Here is a 23075-nt window from a genome sequence, read left to right as displayed (position 1 = left end):
AAGGGGAAAAACTCTTAGCAAGAGTTTTTTGTTTTCTTTTAACAAACACAATTTATCATTTCAAGTTTATAAGATATACACAGGTAATGACAAAAACCATTAGACAGTAGTTCTGCTGAATGTTAACAGTCTGCAACAATGGTGTGTTATTTTAAGAATACCAAATTAAACATCTCCTTACAACTTTATTTATATTATAATTCACTTAGCAGTTCCTTTGCTTTTTTAAAATAAAAGAACATATCCAATCCATGTCAAATATCATCTATTATTGTTGAATATATTATCTGTTGATAATGATCATTGCTATCAATTTACTGGGATTCAAATTAAAGAGACTTACCTATATTTATAGAGGAAAAAATAAATGATTTTAACAATTGACTTACAAGAGTGCGTCTGCATACAATGAAGAATACCTATCACATCCTTCTAACTGGGCATTTTTCTAAATCACAGGGAAGACGTCAAATTATTTCCATATATAAGCCCTTAACCAGTTTGTGCTAACAGCTCTCAAGGAAGAAAAATCTCACATAACAAAAAGATTACAGAGCATTTCCCAACATAGAAGTGTTAAATCCCAATAAACCATGAAAGAATACAAGATTCTGGTTAGCTAGAAGTCAGAGTGGCTTGCAAACCATGGCCATGGGGTTCAATCACTTGAAATAAGGGGTCTAAACTTCCCTTAAATTTGTTATGAAGGCCCCTTAAAACAGGTACCCATCTGAACATAAATAAAATACTCAAAAAGCCAAGGTCAAGTCAATACACTTTCTGCTATGGTCAGAAGATACATGCTCGTCCACAAGTTTACAAACTCAATCATTAGGAAATGCCTTGTAAGGTGGTAAATTCCTCATCTCTGAGGTGTTGGAGCACAGCATGGCCAGCCACTTGCCCGAGATCTTACAAGGTGAGGAGATCAAGCTAGGTAGGTTGGCTGGTTGATCATTAACATTTCTTTCAAATTTTAGATAGTATGATTTCTATAAACTTTGAAAGATGCATTAATCCCTCATTGATGTCAAAGTAATTTTAAGTTCAATTCCTTTCTCAGATTTTCATACACAGTACCTAATAAGATTTTTTTTTCTGAGCGGAAAGGGAGGAATGCTTCTATTCTTACTCATCCTAGAGATTCACCTACCTTCTTCATCAGAACTAAAATTTTAGCCGATTGATATTTTATGAAAAAGCATTTATCTCCAGAAAGGATTTCTATTGTGTTGTTTTACCCAATGGAATTTCTGTTGTGCTGTTTTACCCCATTGAATTTTCTCATTATTTGGACTTAATTTCCATAAAAGCCTTTGTTATTTTGCAGTTTAGCTGACTTACACTTAATTTTCTGATTCCCATTATACAAGCCCTCCCCAGAAATTCATTTCTGGCTAATATCAGCTATGCAAACCATAGCCTTGCTATTACAGACACACCTCACAGACATTTCAGGTTTGGTTCCAGAGCACTGCACTAAAAGCAAGTATCACATAAAATGAGTCACAAGAGTATTTTGGTTTTGTAATGCATATAAAAGTTATGTTTATACTATACTGTAGTTTATTAAGTGTGCAGTAGCATTATGTCTGAAGAAACAATGTACATACCTCAATTAAAAAATACTTTATTGTTAAAAAATGCTAACCATCATTTGAGACTTCAAGGAGTCAATATTTTTGCTGGTGGAGGGTCCCATAAAAAACAATTATCTGGGAAGAGGAATAGAGTGCAATAAAAAGAGTATGTCTCTACTTCATGGAAGTCTTCTCTCTGCAAAGAGTCTAAAATACATCACACCTTGAGAAGTATAAGAATTTCCAATGCCCTACAGAACCTCCCAGTACTGAAAGAATTTAAATGCTTTTTCTGGGTAACTTCTTTTTAAAAATTACCTTTTTCCTTGCTTGTTGATCTTTGGAAGAATGTGCCTTCACATGCTTTCGTAAGGAACTTGGGTCTGTATAGCGCTTGGTGCATCCTGGAATTTGACATGCATACGGTTTCTAAATAAGAAAGAAAGAAACAACTATGGTTAAATCATAGAAGTAAGTGGGCAAGGTTTACTCAAAGACTACTGACTTCAGAGCATGAGCTGTTACAAACTGTTGTGAAATGTTGGGTAATACCCAAACATTTTAATTAGAAAGTTCAGTAAGTTTGCATCAGGGCAAAAGGAAGAGTAATCTTTCAAGAAACAAAGAAATGGCCTATCTTTGATGGTTTTTTTAGAGATTACTATAGAGTGCACTCTTACCAGGAACCTCTTGTGGCATTTTTTTAACATGGAAATTATTAGTAAGCATCTTCAGTCATACTTACAGTTATGTTCCCCTGAAAACAATCTTTGGTATTGTCAGAAACTAGGAAACACATATTCTTTAAGAGTTCAGGTATAAAGAAGCTGTAGAAAAGTCCAGAAAAGACTGGGAATGTTTCAGAAGACACCTGATTCAGAAAGAGAGAGGGAGAGAATTAAAAGGGAAAATTAGTAGAAAGTAAGTAGGAGATAGTAGTTTCAAACAAATGACAGATGAAAAGTCAGAAGAGAGACATTAATGTTGTTAGTTGTAGAGGAATCCTCGCACTAAGCCTGGGTTTTGTGAAAAGTCCTTGGCTGAGCTTGATGAGGAAACAAGTTTTGGCTACTCCGAGTCCCCCCGCGCCCCTGAGGGATATGACGTGTGGAGCTTAAGGCTGAGACTAAACCCTTTTTTATTTTTGTAGTGTAAAGTTATTTCCCCTGTTTCGATAGTAAGATGCATTAATAAAACTATTCACGGTTAGAATTATGAACTCAGTAATTTTGATGGGAAAACCATTTTCCTTTAAGTAAAGAATCCACTTAGCTGAAGGAAGATATTTTATCCAAAATTCTGATGACATTAGCATAAGGAGTACTTACTGAAAGAAAATGAACACCTAAATTTAAATAAAAAATTATTTAAGCAACTGCAGTTTGCTCTTTAAAACAAATGTTTGATCTCTATATGATTTTAAAATAGCTTACCAAATTGTTAAACACAATACAAATTTAAACAGTAGGTAGTTTGCATCTTAAAAATGATGATTTTAAAAGATTTACTAGAGAAGTGATTTTTACAAATAAAAATAGCTGAGTTTTAACAGCTACTGCATTGAATTGAATCATAAAATCATTATCTTAGGTACCTTTCCTCAAAACTTTTAAAAAGGGATATTTTCTAAATTCCACAATGATTTTAGAAAATGCTCTTAGTTGGTTAGCTAAAATTAGCTCCAAATAAAGAAGGATACTGTAGAACCATAACACGTAGCTTCACAATAGTTCTTTCAAACTACAGATAACTAGCTAGAGTAGAAGTAATTTCTCAAGACAATCTTGTTTCATGAATGTTCATTCTTCCATGATAAAGTTCAATGAAAAATTGAAAAATTTATTGGATTCTACCAAGACCATTTTAGACATATCAAATAGGGCATTTAACATAATTTATTCTTTTTTTCCTATTTCTACCTTTAAAAAATACTGCTATTCACCAAATTTATTAATTTAATATTCTATTCTGTTAGTCCTAAAATCACTGAATTCAATTCGGCTGGAGCAGGAAGAGTCTATCTTACAGCCATATTACTCTAATTATACTTCAGATATTTACTAGGCAAACCATCACATTTCTGTATATCAGAATATAATTCTGTTTAGAAAGGTTACATGACATATAGTTAAAATGGCTTATATCAATATGACTAATAGAGATTAATATAAAATTTAATAAATATGTCAACTGTAACATCAGAAGAATATTAAATATGCATGAGAAGGTGTGTAGAAATAACAGTATCTTTTCAAAATTCAAATTCTGATGTAGTTTAATAATAGACATCAGAATGTTAACACTGAAAAAGTACTGTCATGAATACATTATTTGCAAGAATGCGGGATAAGAGATCTGTGATGTGTATAATACATTTATCCTGATAGCTTTAAGTGAAGTGAAATTACATATAGTCTACCTGGCCTCATATAAGGAAAATGGCATCGAAACCTGAGAAATGCAAAGGAGAACAATCAACATAATTGAGGAAATAAAAGAGAGAGTCATAGAAAAACACGTCTGCAAATGAGCAAAATGTTACAGCTTTAAGAGAGTTAAGGTTTAAAATAATGAAAATCAATTGTTCCATAGGATTTATGTCAATGGATATGTGGCTGTTAACACATAGAAATCCTGATAAAACTGAACCCTGGGGAAGGAGTTGCTGATTCTTTTTAGATTACTTAAGGGTGAAAATACCACGTGGTTTCTAAAGCAAAAGGCCAGATTTACTTTCAAAAACCACGCTAGCCTCCACATTTTTATGTCAAGAAGAAAAGAACCAGAATAAGGAAAAAACAAAACAAAACAAAAGTAAGTTTATGGTTGTCTGTATGGAAAATAATACAATAATTAATAAATAATAATTAAAAAATAAACTGTTTTGCCTACTCACAACTGTAAACCTACTTTTGCCCCACCCTGTATATTGTGTATCTCAGTATATTTTGATATTTGAATACTTATTTTAATGCCCAACCTGTACTGGTCATTCTCTACCAAAATTTGCTATAGGACAGACCATAAACTGCCTCTGCCTTGTACACAGTTGTTACCAAAGAACCCCTTTGTCCCAGGCAGCTGTAATAATGTAGGATACTCACGACTACAGAAAAATAAGGAAGGCGCCAAACAGGGCCCCTCTGGCCCTTCCCCAGGTTCCTCCCGTGGCTGCCTTGGCATTGCCCCTATAACCTGCAGACCATAAAGCAAACACCTTCACCATCCCACTATCCAAAGGGCACTTCCTCACACAGCGCTTCAAGCTGAAAGCTGGAAAGCTGCTGCCCTTCTTACAGTGTCCAGATGCGTCCTCTGGTGTTTGGCGCGGTCACTGGAGTTACTGAACGCCTTCTGACAGCCCGGATGCTGGCACAAATACGGCTTCTCGCCAGTGTGACTCCGCAAGTGGATCTTGAGATTTTCGAGCCTTGAAAATGCCTTCTTGCAACCTTCAAACTGCAAAAAACAAAACAAAACAACTTTGGGTTACTGAAAAGGACCTTGAATGTTTGCGTTTGAGGGATAGGAAAAAAAATCCTAGTTTGTACTTAGTCTAAAATAAAATAAAATCCAAACAGTAAAAAATATTACTTCTAAATATATCGACAATATATTTATGTGAATTGCATTTTTTCATTGAATATACATGCCACTTTCTGTACTGGATTTGGGTCCCAAACTGATTCCTGTGATTACTTATGTCAGAGAAAATTCACTGTGAGCCATCTGGCTCAGTTAATAAAAATAAAGTAATGCATGTCTTAAAGATTTATTAAAAAATTAACACACTTTTCCATTTCAAAATTGGTCTAAATTGAAGGAACCAGGAAGGAACTTTTTACAACTAATGAACTAACAAGAAAAAATCAGAGTGATGCATGAGAAAAAAAGTGAATTGACAATCCAAGAGTTCAAGAAGAAAAAGGTATGTATCACTGAATTATTACAATCATAAACTTGCTTAACCATATTTTAAGGGATTTTCCAGCTCACGAAAGGCTGAATTTACTAAGGGTGATGCCAAGTCTAATGAGATCAAGTGTTTGAAGATTCTTTCAAAGAGGTACCGAAAGACAATTCATTTAATGCTAAATCATTTTTCAAACAAAGTGGTGGTGTTACTTATTTATATTTTCTAAAAGAAATTTGATTACCTAGTTCAAGAAGAGAAGAATTGAAAATGAAAGACTGACAATTTCAATAAATACTTAATTGATTTATCAGTAATATTTATTGGTGGTAATTTTTACAAAATGCCTTCTGTGGGCAAAATATCAGCTGGTCAAAGTGATTCCAATCCTTGAAATGCCAATCTAATGAAGAAAATGTGTTAGAGAAAGCCTATAAATGAAGCTTAAAGGTGAGATGGCTATTTATCCTTCGCTTTCTCATCGGTGCTAAGCCCCAGAATATTTGTCAGTTTGACAGCTTTAATGCCACTTGCATTCTCACTGAGAAAGAAACTTATGAATATGGAAAAACTAACTAGAACAAAGCATAGTATGTTTAAAGCAATTAAGAAACCTCACTTCTTAGAGAGGAATGTGTGTGTGAGGAGGGGTGTGGAAAGGACAGAATCTAAGTGAAGAAGGTAAATACAAGACGGTTTCCTTTCAAACTTAGGAGGTACAACCTACCCCTACTTCAAGATTTTTCATAAAACTCCTTGTTTCGCTTGCTTATTACAATAGATGAAGGAGTGCATTGTTCACGGAGGGAAGAGCCAGAGCTGGCCAGATTTTACTTATTCTAATTTTCATCTTCAAGTAAAGAATGAACTAATGAGAAAGAATAGTCAAACAGGCCATACTCCCATTTATTTAAGTTGTCCAGATTTTGCGTGCTGAAGTATTTTGAGGGATTTTAAGTGAAAGTTGCACTTATTTTTGATTGAGAGTTATACATGTTTCACAGACATATGTTGGTTTATTTCAATTTTGATATTTTGCTTAAAATAATTTTGGTGTTTTCCTGATTTCTGTTTCCCATAAAAATAAATTTAGCCTGAACAGAAGATGATTGCTGACAAAGCCAACTACTTTTTCATCGGAGTGAAAGATATAATGCTAGAGGGAAAGAGGAATTAAGTGGCTTATTTCCATAGCTTTTCAAATGGGTCCCGCATTCCAGAATAAAGGGACTCAAAGTTAACCCCCAATTCATAGCTAATAGGCCTCTGCTGACCAAATTTCTGTTTTTAAGTCTCTCTCTGAATGACAACTTAGAGCAAACTGCTGGAGCTCAGGTTATTTTACTTGGAACCACTTGGTGGACCACACTTAGGTCTAAAATGAGCCCATGGTTTTAAACACATCAAGCCTGTAGCCTATTTCATAGCAAGGCCCTTTTGTAGGGTGGACACCATTCTGGGGCCAGTTCCAGGGTGAATACCCAGACCTGGGTAGGCCCCAGCATGCATTCCCTTCTACAGTCCCCAGGTCTTGGTAAGAGAGAAGGCTGCATTGTTTCAGCCCCAACACAGGAGTGGAGGACCACTTGAGAATAGATTAATGAGGTTTCTGTGAGTATTGGACAAACAAGACCCCATACAGTGATTACAGGGATGGATCTCAGACATGTCCTAGAACTGATTCAAACTGTCCACTGGATCAGACACAAAATGGTAAAAAATAACGTCTCTCTAGTTAAATGTCCAAGTAACTGTCCAATTAAATGTCAAATTAAAAGTTAACTAATTTCTATTATTACTGCTAACAGAAGCAATGGTCAAAAACCAAGGGGGCTTGCCACATTTCAAGCAAATCACTGAAAAGTAAACTACGTCTGAGAATAACCTGACCATTTTTAAATAGCAAAGATGGAGGAAAACACAAAAAGATTATCTATGAATCACAAAAATCCAGCTTATTTCAGATGTTTCCTCTGTAACAAGAAAGGCCAGAATACAACATAACTTGTATTACTTGTACTAGTAAAATAGTATTTTCAAGGGAGAAGATTAAGAGTGAAGGGGTTGTATGAACAAAGGCAAAAGAAAGGCAATATTATGTACTTAGGCGCTCAATATACACTATTCACTCTTATTTAAGAAATTCACTTGAAAAAACCATGAACTCAAGACCAGTAAAATCAAGCTGAAGAATTAACAAGAGGCTTGATGAGGAGACCTAACATCCAGGTGTATACAGGGCAGTGCACCTGACTGAACTTGCCACACTAATGATTCTGCAAGAGGAAGGAGGTGCTGTTCATCTCTCTAATGGTGTCTGGATGAAACTTGAAAGCAAACAATTTTGTAATGAATAATTATCATTCATTATGGGAATAACCCTCTAATTCATCACAGGAATTTCCTCTGCCTCAGGCAATTATACTCCTAGAATTACAAGGTGAATTAAATGCAAATGCATTAAAAATAAACTAACATTTCGGTAGAACTACAAAAGATTGTTACAGAATACCAGAACTGAATGCTTTGGGTATTTGGGTATTTGGATACCTCTTTCACTTAATGTTTTTTTGTTTTTTTTTTCATGTGTTCCAAATCTTTAATGAACATTAAACCTAGGGAAGCAAGGACTACTGGAGGAGTAACAGATGTTTTTTCCATTAAGGTTCCTAAAATGTAAGGTCGGTCCTGAGACTTTAGGTTCAAATTGTCACCTGAAGATGTGGTACCTGGATTGGCATCACCAACATGCTCTGGGAACTTGTCAGAAATACAAATTCTCTGGCCTACCCCAGACTTACAGAACAAAAACCCTGGGGCTAGGGACCCAATATCTGAGTGTTAACAAGCCCTCTAGAAGATTCTGATGTTACAGTATGCCAGTGTGTTAAGGAATGCCATTTATTGTAATCATTGTCGATCTTAAGAAAATCTCCTAACAGCAGCAAAGTCTCTCTTGGGATTTACCCATTTCTAATTGGGACAGAGTCCTGTGGACTAGCAGCAGCCCTAGACTGGGAAGGAACATCCGCAGTCTAGGGTAAGGCAAGGTTATCTTCATCTGCACAGCCAACGGGACAAAATCTCAGCATGCCAATCTCATACTGGAGATCCTTAAAGCTCCCCACTACTTAACCTGCTGCCAGACAGATTGACCAAAGGCTCCCTCAGTGGCCTCCTGACCAACAAAAACCCCACATTTGTAGTGTCCATTACATCCTCCTGTTGAGAAAAAACACTGGAGGGGAGACATCAGTTTCCATTTGCCCATTTCAGTGGCTTTACAGACACATACAAGAATAAAACATGAATCTGTAAGTGACAGAACTTGAAATCTCACGGGCTTTGAAAATACTGCATTGCATGAAGCCTCAGTCAGAAATCTCTCTTTAACTCCGTGGCTGTTTTCAAGTAACCAACTTTAATTAAAAACTATAAGTTGCCTCAAACCAAAGAACCCTAGCCTGCATCACTTTGCTAATTTAGGAGATTATTTCATGTTTAAAGGAGCACAACTGAACTGTAATCACCATCTATATATATTGGCTTGATTACAGATTGTTGACATTACGTGGCATTAACATGACCTTTGAAATATTACTTTCCCTTTCTATTAGAAGCTTTTGTGTAAGGTTCTGAAAATGAAAGGCTCATTAGGCACCATTAAAATAGGATTTATTCCATATGTGTAACCAATAATCAAGAAGAATATTACTCCCTCCCTTAATCAGCTACTTAGAGGGCTGACAAGCATAAATTCATATTCGAAGTAGTAGTAACAGCAAACCTTTCCTGATCAGGTTTCTATACCATCACTAAAGTCAACAAAACCTGAACAGAAAGGAGTCTATGATGCTGGACATGCTTTTTAAAAATATACATTTGATTTCAATTAAGGCTCAATGTTTACAACCTTTGGAAGTATACGCTTTTACAATTCATCAGTCAAGACCAATTAATCCCATTAGTGATGGCTGATGCTATGATATTCTAGGCAGCGTCAGCAAATGGGTGATGAATTATACGCTAGTTTACATCTTCCATTTACAGCTCAAAGACAACAGCGGTGAATGATGCTGGTGGAAAGGTCACCAAATGTTTCTAATGCCATGCATGTAGCCGAGCTGACTTCCACAATAAGCCCAAGAATCCAAGTCCACTTGAATCATGGACATACTTGCAAAAGGTGTAAATAAAAGATTGCTTCTGTGACTCGGAGAGGGCCAAAGCGACAGCCAAGGGCCAAGGGCCACCTCACACACCTGAGAAAAAATGAGGAGTCTGACTTGTGTATTCAGCTAAGATTCAAAAGTGTGCTTCTGGGACAGTGCCTTCTGGATTTATGTCCTCCTGAGTAACCTGGGCACCTTGTTAAAATGCAGTTTCTCACATATACAGATCATGTATTGTAGCATTGCACACTTGAAACCTATATAATCTTATTAACCAATGCCACAACTAATAAGTTCAATAAAAATTAAAAAAAAAAAAATGCAGTTCCTGATTTAGTAGATGTGGGGTGAGGCCCGAGAGCCTGCATTTCTAACATTCTTCCAGGTGATACTCCTCTAAATGTTGAATGTTTGAAGATTACACTCTGAGAAGCAAGGTTCTAGGAATCATTCAACTATTCATTCTCAGGTTGAAAATATACACTTTGATAAGACTGCTTTTTAAGGAAGAGATAAAATAAATAAAAGAACTAAAGCAAGAAGAATAAAGAAAGGCCTTGCTTTTGATGAACCAAACGGTGGCAGCTTTACCCTTAAATAGTGTGGAAGAGTAAAATCTAATTTTAAAATTGAGATTGGGAAGATAACAGAAAGTGCTACCTGGGGGCGGGGAAGCAGAAGAAAATTGGAAAAAGAAAAAAGAGACAAAGAATCAAAACAGAAAGACTGCAGAAGCACACTGGGGTCATCAATTTCACTTCTTTAGTCTCCTTTGCATTAGGGCATATGCTTTGCCTTGCGTCACCCTGTGGTTTCTGTTCCCAGTGTTCCTGTATTAGTACTGGATACTCCAGCAAATCTTAGTATTTCCCACATCAGTCTGCAGAAAGTGTGATATAACGGGAGAGACAGAAAATATTTCAAATGTTTTAAAGCTTTAAAAAAAAAAATCTAGTTCATGGATTCATTACACTGAGTAATAAGAAATACCTTCCTCTCCCTGTCTCATTCACAATACCAGTTCTGCAACTAGGACAGAGAAGTCTTGGTCCTCTCACTTGGTAATTTGACCCATGTTTTCAGTTTGATTCTCCCCCTCCCTCAGGTCCATAACAAAACAACATACCCAAAGAAGTAGAGTTTCTAGGTTTCCTTTTGGTTGCTAAAAGATAACATCTGATTTTATATGTAAATGTTCTACCCCGAGGAATAATGGCCTCATTGGAAAATGACTTAAAGCCATGACAGGATTACCCACCGATTAAGTTGAGAGTTTTCTTAATGTTAGCAGAATCAGTGCACCCCAAATGATTATCAAAAGGTTCCAAGTATCTAAGTAGAATTGCAGTTGCATTTCCAACACCAGCCTTCAAAATCTCCCTGCCCAGCAGTTTGGTTGCGGCAGCTGGGGGGGCGGGGACTATGACACTTGGACCTCAGTGAGTCAACCACTGCAGAGCTTGCCACTCATCTGGCCTTCTGAAGTGGTCTACAGTACTCATTTATCCAGAGTTTCTGGAACTATTAAAAGTTTTGTAGAATTAATATAAAACCGTTCCTGTAGTGTTTTCCTACACCAAAATAAAGAGATCCCAGTTACTATGTTTTGCTTGTTATTTTGGTGTACAAAACAAATCTATTAACTGGCTCATAAATACAACTGCCTGGCTTGCTGTGCTTCTTGTTTTTGATTAAGAAATCGGCATAAAACAAACATTACCTATATGGGCAGTATGTATGTGTTTCTTATTGGTTTAAAGCAATTTGTTGCTTTTTAACATCTTGGGTTGTGGGTAGCAGTTGTTCCTTAAAAGGGTACTCTGAATGAGGTGACAAAATAAGTGAGGGTGAACTTAAAAAAATGAAAATAGAAAAAATGCTTTTGAGAAGCCACATGACAATGTAGAGAGAAATATGTTATTTCTGTGCCAACATTTGAACCATATTAAATTTTTATGGAAATTATGAAGTGTCTGGTTTATAACAATTGAAAGGAGCTGGAGACAAATGGAACCTCATCATGGGCATTATAGTCACAACTGGAAAAATAATACTTCACAGTGTAACATTGGTATTTAAGACAGATCATACAGCCCTCTCTGGTTATTCAACAAATACAGAGTACCATATATTGTTCATGTTGTGTCAATACAATGCAAGAAAACTACAATTTCAGGCATTGAGTGGATAAATAATGAATAAAAACTGGTTGTCTGGGATTGTTTAAACAAAATAAGTTAGCTGTCTGATGTTTTGCTGTTGCTATTTATTAGCATTGATTTCCTGCAACTCCAAATATATATCCACTAGAGTGTGAATATTTCAGAAGTTCACAGTCAGACCTCTCTAAATGTACTTGGATTATACGCCAGTAGAGCAAATATATTTAAGGCTATGTTATTGGTCCTGCATAAATATATCTAAAAGTGGTTTCTGACCACTGCATAGCCAGATAAATTTCCATATACATAGATCTACACAAGCACAACACTTCTGGGAAGTATATATACACATACATATTAAGCTACTTTCAGGTGTTTTGCTATGCTGTATTGATGAAAATATTTTTTCAAACTCTTTAAGTATAAGTCTATATGCCAGGTATTGAGGTTCTTGCATATTTATCACTGTATGAGGCTCTGTGGATACACAAAAGAAATATCAGGCGAAAAGCTACATTTCCTGCATTCAAAGAACATTCCAGGAGATAGACATATACCCTGAATAAATCTGGAATCTGATCCAGCCTGCTCCAAAACCCCCCAATTATTTTCTATATACTAAAGGTGAGGAAACTGAGAGAAAAATGGAGATATTATCCTTTGAATTTTAGGCATTCTTTTTGGCATTAAAAAAAATGACAAACATTCTCTAAAACTTGGTTTCTCTAAAAGGTTTTTTCAAATTTCAGCAGACAGGTGGGAACAGATAAAGTAAGAAGGAACTAAGTGAGCAAAAGGAAAGGAGGAGTAGAGAAACAGAGACAGACTACAGGGCAAAGAAGGGTGTGGCATGCATGTGGTCAAGCCGGGCCCCTCCTCTCTGTCCTCCCACCTCTCCCTCCTGGGCTCTAGGCCAGTCCAACTGCAGCTCCTTAACTAAGCAGCATGCCTTTTCTCCCCTTGTGCGTCTGCATGTGATAGTCTCTGTGCCTGGTGACATCCTGCTGGCCCTTTCTTTAGTTTGGCATCGTCTCCTCAGCGATGCCTTCCTTTATACTCTCCGCGAGGCACAATGGAGTGTTCTACGCTCACCCACTGCACCTTGCCCACTGATTCATTGAAGCATGGAGTTACACTGATTGGATTGTTTGTCCCTGCCATTAGGCTGGGAGCTTTATGAGGACAAGGGACTGAGTCTTACTAATCTTTTTATTGCCAGCACTAAGTACAGTGCTTGGCATATATTCAAGTGACCACAGATATTTGCTAAATAAATGCTAAACAAAATAGACAGAATGAACTCTTTGTAAAGAAGCATATTGATTTCCTAGACTTCGTTGTGTAGTAAGCTCATTAAGGTCTTTTAATTAGGTAGGGCCAGTTACTGTTCATGATGACATCAAATGGTCAACATCGCAAAAGCTGTAAAATGCACTTACGGGTTTTGCCGGAATTTAATGTTCTATAGAACTACTGTAAAAATATATTTAATTATTTTAAATCTAATTATGTGAGAAAACAATGCTAGTAACAACATATGGTAAGATTTTGTGTGTGTGGATGAGATGCATTAACTTCTTTATTGATGTTCTGAGAAATTTGTAGCAATACTGGTGAAGTGAGTGAACTGTTTTCATACCACACCCTTTTCCAAACTTGAGCTAAACATACACAGACCCACTGGGAACATGTTATGAGCAATAATTCAAGGCACATAAATGTGTGCCTTCTTCATACATAAAGGAAAAGAAACTTTTAAATTGCCCTTTAAAAGCTGAGCTAATATGCTCTCAAATATGCCAGGAAAGAGCCTCTCATCAGAGCGTCTCATGCAAAGAAAAAAAAATCTTTGGGATCTTGCCCTTAATTGCCCTGAGTCAAAAATCCCCAAAGATCAGGTTAAGAAACTTCCCATGATGCCATGCCTTTGCACACCCTTTATCCAGCTTCTCTGATTGGGAGGCAAACACTGCAATTCTATATGATCCCAAATTATAATCCTGCCTAGCTCCAGAGCATTCTGTGATGAGAGTACAGGGGGCTGTAGCAAGGCCTTGGCTCTGCCTTTCCTATTGGCATTGGACTGGCTTCCCTATAACTGTCTTTGACTGCAAAGATGAAAAATGCCACCACTTGCCTTCAGTTTTATTAAGAATTGGCATGTTTGGTTTAACAGAACTAAGCAATATATTTATTTACTATGGTGTTTCCCAAAATGATTGCTGAATTCTGTCACCTCCTGACTCAAAAACTGTTGTGGGTTGCAACAGAATGTATGCTAACATACGTACAGCAACACAAACCTCCAAGACAAGCTGTTTAAGTCAATTTACTATCATATAGACACATAGGTACAAATATGTGCATATGCACTTATGGGTACAGCCATGGGCACATACTTTAACACTTGCACACATATCCCACACAGATTCTGTAATAAATGTATGTGTTTAAGATCTGTGTGCAGGGGTGTAGAGGCAAACATGAATTTGCCAAGAGAGAAAAGGAAATTCACACACGAAGAGAATAATTTACCATAAATTGGCCCACACTGAGTTTATTCCAAAAAACAGAGTGCAAGATGCCAAATTTTTAATGGCTCTGACTATTCCAGATTTGGCCCTGACAAGCTTTGGAAGAGATGCAAGTGGGCAGGAAAGATGGGATTAAAAAATTATATCTTAAGCCCTTTCACTTTCAAATGTAAAATTTCCACCACTGTGACAGGAGGAAAGAGAGTGGCAGGGATATTTTCCTGACACTGTGCTTTTCTCAACAAAAATCCATCAATTTTCATTATGCATTGCTTAAATATAAATTCTGTACTTGCTACAAGTCATCTGTGACTGGCTGCTTAAAAAAAGAAGCAGATATGAAAATAATGGAACTCAAACCTTGCATTAGCTCTGGTGGCCATAACAAATGTGTGAGCTCAGAGTGCTGCCTCCCGGCAGCTCCATAGTCCTAGTGTTGACAGTCTTTTGTGACAACCTTCGCCAGTTCATCAGAACCACTCATTCACTTGCTTCCAAAAGGCGTTACTTCCAGTTTTCTTTCTTTCACAGCTGAGCTTTTCCGCAAGGCTTTCCCATCACATGCCCGACAGGCACATAGCAGGTGCTCGGAAAACCTTCCATTTCTTCCACTGCTCTTCTTCCTTGTTCTGATTTTAAACTCCCCATCCTACCTCTGAGCCCTTCTTCTTCCTGGTTGTGAGAGTTTCTCTCACATCTTGCCTCTTCCTCCCAAGGGCAAGAAATTGTCATTAAATCCATTGACCCTTTCCAATTGCCTTTTAGGTTTTGAGACTAACAGGTTATTCAATCACTTTTTGCATGCACTGAGTTTGACCCCTATAATTATTAGGAAAATATCTTGGCAAAGAATTGTAATCTCAATCCCCTTGACTATACTATTTAACGCAACTTCCACCCCTCTCTCTGCAACTTGACTCCACTTATCACAAGAATAATAGGTCTAAATAAAATTATACCTACAAGTGTCAAGTGTGGAGTGGATATGGATCACCTCAGATGTTTTAATTTGATAAGAATGTTGGCCTACTATTTAGAATAGCTGACTTTTTCTTTGGATTCAAACTACTATTGTTTCTTATTCTCCAAAGAAATTAAAAAATGAGTAAAATGTGTTTTATTCTAAGGTATGTTTCTTCTTTTATTTATCTCTTTGGCCATCTTACAGAGCCCACAATCCTGACTGGAAAGTACTTAGCACACAGTAAATTATCAGTAAGTTAGCCACTATTATCATCTCTTATGCATTCAAATTATCTAGTATTATTATTCCCATTTAGACAAATGAAGGGCATTGAGTCTTAGAGAAGTGACGCAACTTGCCAAAGTCACAGAGCTGGTAAGTGGCAGAGCTGTAACTAGAATCATGGCCTTCTGGCTCAATTATTTAACCAAGTATTTCCTTCATGCAACTTCAAGGGAATACTATTTCTCAAGAGTTCAAGCAGATAAAGAAAGGAACGTGTCTTGGAGGGAATCCAAATGCACTTTTTCTTGTTTCTTTATAAAGTGAAAAATATTAGTTTAAATTCACTGTAACCAACAGGGTCAACTATCCTAAAGTATTTAAGTCATTCTCACCAAAGTCTGAGCGTAGAGTGAAGTCATTAATAATGGCTCTTCTGAGTCTTGTGTTTTTGGCATAATCTTCCTTTTTACTAACTGTAATTCTCAAATAAAAAAAAAAAATGTGGTATGCATCTGTAAGCCACTCAGATGCTTGGGATGCTTAGAACCAAACGTAAAGTGAGACCTGGCATGAAACAATCAACCTGAGTATTCTAGAAGGGCCTCAGGCTGCATATTCAGCTAATGAAATATCTTACTCATTTCATTAAGTAAAGGGATTCCTGAATTCACTATCCTTTTAGCAATGGTGACAAAACTTGGTCCTTCTTACATGTGTACTTAGCTAAGCCTTTCTTCAAAGTAACTTTACTTATGGAGGAAAGAAAGATGTCTTAGAATTTCCCATAATCTAATAGGTGCCTAATATATATTAGGTGTTCAATAAATGTATTCTTTTAGAAAAACGGGTAATTGATTGAATGTTTGCCTAAATATTTGTTATAGCCCTTCTAATTCCATTTGAAGCAAAATTCCTCCAAGAAAAAAGAAACAGTTCATTTTACTATTTTCCTTTGTTGGATATAGGAATCCAACCTTCATCACATCAGAAGGCAAATGACTATCATTTGTTAAACTTGCCTACACCTTTGTTCTAAGCTCCAGAGCCTACTGCTTATACAATATCTCTATACTGATGGTTCTCACAGGTACCTCCAAGTAAAAAGAGTCCAACCCTTAACAATGACCTTTCCCCAAAAAACAGAGTCTTCACTCCTTGCTCTCTATTCAGCTAACAGTGGAGGCCCAGAGTCTGGAAGTAATCTTTGATATCTCCCCTTCCCGTACATCCATTTCTAATGTGTAAATCTCCCTAAGTATCTCTCAAAATGCTTACTTCTCTTCATCAACATTTAACCTCCCCTAGTCTAAGCCACCACCCCTTATCTAGTCTACTTCAATAATCTCCTAACTGGACTCTTCCACCTACACCTGCCCCCACCATTTGGTCTCCACACTGCTGCCAGAGTTCTCTTTTGAAAACTAGCAATATGATCATGTCCCTCCCCTGTGTTAAATTCTTCAAAGGTTTCCCATTGGTTTTGAATAAAGACCATCGCCTAGCCCTGGCTTATAAAATTCTGCTTGATCTGGCTCCTGCCTACTCTTCAAACTCATCCTCACATCACCACTGTTCCCTCTTGCTCCCTCCCTTAGCTTAAGCCACACTGCCTTTCAGTTCCTCCAAGGTGCCATTCATTTCTTACCTAGGGGCATTTTCACGTGCCATTTCCTTTGTCTGGGAAAATGTTTTCCTCCTACTTGCCTGGTTAAATCCTACTCACCTCTTAGAGCTTGGCTGAAGTATCTCTTTTGCAAGAAAGCATTCTCTGTCCCCAAGCTTTGGTTAGTCCCCCTCCCATATATATGTTCTTATAACATCCTCAAGGAACGTGAGCTCCTTTAGGACAAGAACCAGGCTGGTCTTTTTCATGATACACTAGTGTGCACTGTAAGGTCCCAATGCAGCTTTGTTAAATAATTGAAAAGTGAGTTATTATATATTACAATGCAAGTTATTTATTTTAAAGTGCTTTCTTTCCTTCCCTCTCTCCCTTTCTTTCTCTTTTTAAAACTGTGTTTCTAGGGCTTAAAATCCACCGGGAATAACTGTATCCTCATATGAACAGTGTTTGCTCTAACAAACAATGGAGAACAATTAAAGATGAGCAGAACTTAAAGAACAGACCCTCAGGTCTCGAGAAAAATAATACTTGTGAAGCCCTCTATAATTTCTAAGTGCTATATGAAATGCAAATGTTTTCTAGATTCCAATTGCACACACAGAAATATCTCAACTCATGTGACAAAGTAATCCACCAGGGAGATGAATAAATAGCTTCACTAAATACATATGGTGCAATTATACCCAGCAATAAGTGACAATAGGTCTTGCGTAGTGGTAATCTAAAAATTCAAAGCTCAATTATTTTAGCTGCTTAGTAAATAATACTGAAAAGATGTGGTGGTAAAGCAACTTAAGAGTAGACTGTATTGGTAAATATTAATGATCACTTTATGATCCACAGAGTCACTTCTTTTTCTTCTGAAAGAAAGCTTTTCATAAATTAAGTTTAAAAAAAAAAAAAAAAGGCATCCATGAGCTAGAGCCAAGAACAAAATGAAAGCAGGGAGTACCCCTTTTGATCCTTGAAGGGTAGTATTTAGTTAAAGAATGTATGCTGGACTACAGAAAAATATGACCAGAAACATGAGTGTTTTGGACCTGGAAAACACAGTTGCTGGCAGCTGTCCTTTAAAAAATATATTTATAAGTGGGGGGTGGGGGGGAGGACCTGTCTCCATAGCTCCAAATTTTGGCGCAAACTGACACTGACTTTGATGAAAGGGTTCAGTTGCACACTTCTTTTTGGAACACAGAAGCACTGCAAGTATTTGGTATCATTAACAGTTCAGATATGCAAATCAAATTCAAAGTTAAAATGACTGAGATGGACAAGCAACCTCAACAGGAAAAAGAGGAGAGAAGCATGAAGAAAACACCCTTGGCCCTTCTGGATGAGTAGAGGTCAGCTGAAGTGTGGCTGACCACCGCAGGGAGATAGACGGGCGCTGCTGGTCACTTGACAGCAACCTCAGGGCGGGCGAGGGGGAAACCGGAAACTGCCAGCCACAGTCCCACCCAGACCAAGAGAATTTGGAGAACGACAGTCAACAAGGCAGGTCTGGAACTACTGCCCTATTTAGAGCTCTTGTTTGCATGCTCTCTGGACTTGTGGTGTTTATTATTTTTCTAATTTGAACAAACCATGTAAGCTTTTGGCATCTCAAGAAAATAAAATCATATGCCAGTAAAAATATTTACTTAAGGGAGAGAGTTAGCCGGATGGCACCGGTTTCCGTCTTTACTCAGCAACCTTACTACTGGGAAATGGTAATTTACCTTGCTGCTCTTCTGCCTGTACAGGATGCACACGCTGGAACCAGAAGCCTCCAAAGCGCAGCACCGCCCCAGGGGGTGGGGGTGGGGTGGGGGTGTGACGGCACTCTCTGATCTTCTGGACCTGACCTGGCTCACTCAGTTGTACATCACACACTGTATTTTTCCTGCACAATGCTTTACTTATCTACCATTGAATTAAGTTTGCAGCAATCATCTGCATCAGGGTCACCTCCTGAGCTCTGCATCTGTCTTGTCTGTCCCTCTGTTTCCAGAACCTAGTACGGTGCCTGGAACCTGCCAGGTGCTCAATGAATAAAAATGACAAGTTGTGGGGCTGATGGGTAACATTACATCATATCATCCAAATATCAGTTACTCTCCATCACTATTTATTCATTGACAAAAAATCAATTACCCTAAGTTTATTAAGGGTCATTTGTATGGCGACCTGAAATAATCATATACCAAGTGGTATCCCTAGGACAGTTCTTCTCAGATTTTGATGTGCACACAAATCTCCCGAGAAATTCATAATAAGGCCAACTCTGATTCAGCAGGTCTAGAGTGAGACCTGAGGATCTGTATTTCTTTAAAAACTCTCTATAGAGATGTTGATGGTCCCCAGGCCATACTTTACAATGTAAGGTTCTAGGGGTCAAATCAGATTCCCAAACACAGCTTTTTTTCCACATAAACCTTACGTATTTTGCATTTAAAAAATCATATTGTAATTACTACCTACGTGGTTCCTGGTTTAGATACTCACATAGATGTCTGGTGGGGGTGAAGGATCACCATTTGTTTTTTTTTCTGGAACTTGAGGTGTGCACTACATATATCTTTCTGGTAAACTCTGCATGTTGGCAGGAAATTTAGCCATATCCTTCCTTAAATCATCCCAATGAAAGGTTTACTTACATCAAGAGAATTTGGCTGGAAAAAAATAACCTTGGACTTTTCTATAGGATATCCTTTTTACAATAAAATCTTTAGAGAATATAAGTATTTGTCCTTTTTTTAGTTCTTTGGACAAATTAGTGCATGTGCAGCACTCAGATGTTTCCAAAACACAGAGTCCTCTTCACTAGGATTTCATTCCTTTTCTGTGATCGATGTTGCACAGATCTTTCTTTCCAGCAGTTTCTGAGCCACTGTGGGAAGCCTGAAACAGGCTGATAGATATTGATATTTTGATCTTTTACACCAACTTTCACATCTATTAATATTTGATGATTCCTTTGTAAAGTGACAGTGTTTAGGTTGTTTCCTTAAACAAATGACACAATACTGTAGATGTTTCCTGTAGGCAATATCTGAATGTCTCTTTGTAAACCTGGTCTTGCCTCACACCACAATGCAAAGAGCTGATCCATGTTTAATGATTTTTCTATGAATTAAAGGTAAAGAGTCTTAAATATCTTTTCTGATAACAATCCTTTTGCTAGTACTTGATGTAGCTATCCTGGAAAGGTATTGCCAATAAATGCTAATAAGATCTGCTTATCATGTATATCCCTCTTCTACCCTCATCACATGCAAACACAGGCATGCATTTGCTGAAAAAGTCAACATGTGGTTTTATGTCTATAGTACACCAATCAACATATCAAAATCCAGATTTAGAATCCTAATTCACAATACCACTTTTTTCCCTTTTTTCTCCTCTTCACTTTTGAGTAAATTAAATTCAGGCTTTGTTGGAATGAAATGTAAAATGTGCTTCACACATACATTTAACACTAATCTGTTCTCCCTACCTTAATTATGCTATAAAGTTCTGTGGCATCCTATATTCCAGAGACTTGATTTACTTTCATAAATATTCATTGCTTTTTCCCCTCCCATCTCCATTAGTACTGCTAAACATTCCCTCCACTTTGCATTTGGAGAAACTGAGGCACCAAGGAGGAACCTAAAGGTTGTAACTAAGCGCTGTCACTTAATGCAACAGTAGGGCTAAAAATGTGGCTTAAAAGCTCCTTCTGATAAAGAGGCACTCCTCCGCCTAAGCTCAGAAATAATGGTACAATGTTCCAGGAATTAAATCAGAGGTGCCCTGCTCATATTCTAGGCACAGCTATGTTCCTTATCCCCTCCTGCCCCCCCGCTTAGTACAAAGTGCAGTAACAGAATAGCTGCCCTGTAGTTAAAGAGAAATGATTACAGAAAAGAACAGTTGGAGAAAACAAGGCAAAAGTACTTGGATTTTAGTCAGTGGGAGTCCATCACAGTAACTAATGGGCTGAGAATGTTTCTATTTTTTCACCAAGTAATCCATATGCAAATTTCCTGCAGTATTCAATATGCACTTCTAAACTCAGTAAATGTTTTCTATTCTTTGCTGCTTAGCTCTCTCAGCTTTTTCCAATTAGGCCCTGTTTACTTAGAAAAAAGAAAATGTCTAAAGAAAGGATTAAGCTCTGTATCTTATGGAGAAAGAATGAATATTAAAAATTCTTTCAGGATCTAGAGGATGCATTCTTCACTCATCCTCCCCACTGGGATGGGTAATGAGAATAAAGTAAGACGGGATGAAGCTTTTTACTTCATTTGGTTTGTTCAACTGAAAACATTCCTTTGACATTCTGGAATTAAATCCAAAATTCATGACAATTCAGACAATGGTGCACATGGAATAAGCCTGTGGGTAAAAATAAATAAGTAAGAGAAAGACGTGAAAGCTCAAAAGGACCCACCTGGTGAGCAGAAGTTCTGCAAACTCAAGAGAATTCATAACGTGGAGGGGACAAGGGGACAGACTGGGGAGAGAAAGTATAAATGACTGTAGCTAACAGCTGTGTCAAAGTGAGGATGACCCAGGAAGCAAAGCTGTAAACCAGAGAGATGTCTCAAAAATACGGCCTCTCAGGGGATTATGGAGGCAAGACAGCCGGTGAAAGTCAGGTCTTTTCGTCTTCAGTCTTAGACATGGTGCTCTGCCTGTGTCTTTTAGGATATAAATGGAAAGGTCATGTGCTTTTTCTTGTCTGTTCTTTTCTTTTTTTAAAAAAAGACAGTTGAACCAAGGTTTCTTAACAATCCTTCTGTCCCCCCACACTTGAATTCCATGGAAGACTCAGGGACAAAGGTGTCATGATATCTAGGAAGGAATTTCTGCCACTAAGAATGGCCTGCTTCAATAGGCTATTGTAAAATTCAAAGATTATATACATATATAGATAATATTTTACAAAATTTAAAGCATCATATCAATAAAAGAAGAGTTATATGCAGTGGTTATGGTTCGCAATAGATTAAAGAACAGGAAATATCCAAGATGCTTCCAGGGTCTCAGAATAGAGTCGTACCAAATAGGGTTGTGAATGGTTAAGCATGAAAAATATCAAAATGTCAGATTAATTTTCTCTCCCAGTATTTACAGACTCACACGCCACAGGGAAAAGCAATTGATAAATTATATTTAAAGATAGACTGTTCACCTGGTGAATGAGTAATGTATTGGGTTCTTCAGAAATCCCCACATTGAGTTTAGTTGTCTAAGATAGCAGAAAGCAGAAAAGTCTAGGGAAAGTAAGGTGTCAGTATAATCAGCAGGGAAGTTTCCCTTTAATGGCAGTATGGGAAAGAGGTGGGAACATGAATGAGTAGTATAAATGCACAAGCCAGTGGCTAGGGCCATACCAATATGTTCTCTCTGAGTTTTTTTTTACTACATTCTGCGGATTTAGTGAAGAACAATAAGAAGAAGGAGGAGGAAGAGGAAGAGAAAGAGAAGGAGAAGAGGAGCAGGGAGAGGAAGAAAGTCTTCTTCAACTTTTGTCAAACCACCTACTTACACTGTCATTAAAAAACAAAAACAAAAACAAAATACTATTGTGGTAAAGCTACCCAATGGCCATTTATAAAAATTAAATCCTATCCCTCAATGTGGCATTTGAAAGGAAAAAAATCATCTTTAATAGTCTTTCAAATTTTATTTTAAGTTTTGAGACACAGCAATACTCTCAAATTGTAATTTCTTAAGTCTCAAGTTTAGAGAAAAATAAACTAAACAAAAGCCTGCCAAAAAAATCCAGGCTGACTATTACAATGTTACAACCAAGCGCCCTGGGTTTGAGACTATAGTTGGTATCCAAATCAACAGAAATGTCCTGGACAGAAGCCTTCAGATCACCATGGAACAGGCTTTGATGCCCTTTGTCTAATTCTGTGGAGACCCAAT

General features: G+C 37.3%; 1 protein-coding gene across 1 annotated transcript in view; it reads right to left on the bottom strand.

The window, feature by feature from the left end:
* GLIS3 (GLIS family zinc finger 3) overlaps positions 1-23075 on the bottom strand; it is a 319845-nt gene that overhangs the window by 96372 nt on the left and 200398 nt on the right. The window contains exons 3-4 of the mRNA XM_090275841.1: positions 4878-5039; positions 1899-2009 (exon numbers count right to left, since the gene is read on the bottom strand). Coding sequence (XP_090131967.1) covers positions 1899-2009; positions 4878-5039 — 273 coding nt within the window. The remainder of the gene's footprint in view (positions 1-1898; positions 2010-4877; positions 5040-23075) is intronic.

The sequence above is a fragment of the Furipterus horrens genome, unplaced genomic scaffold, assembly GCF_987537825.1.
Source record: "Furipterus horrens unplaced genomic scaffold, mFurHor1.1.pri manual_scaffold_4, whole genome shotgun sequence".
NCBI lineage: Eukaryota > Metazoa > Chordata > Mammalia > Chiroptera > Furipteridae > Furipterus > Furipterus horrens.
This window is presented reverse-complemented; position numbering and strand designations above follow the sequence as displayed.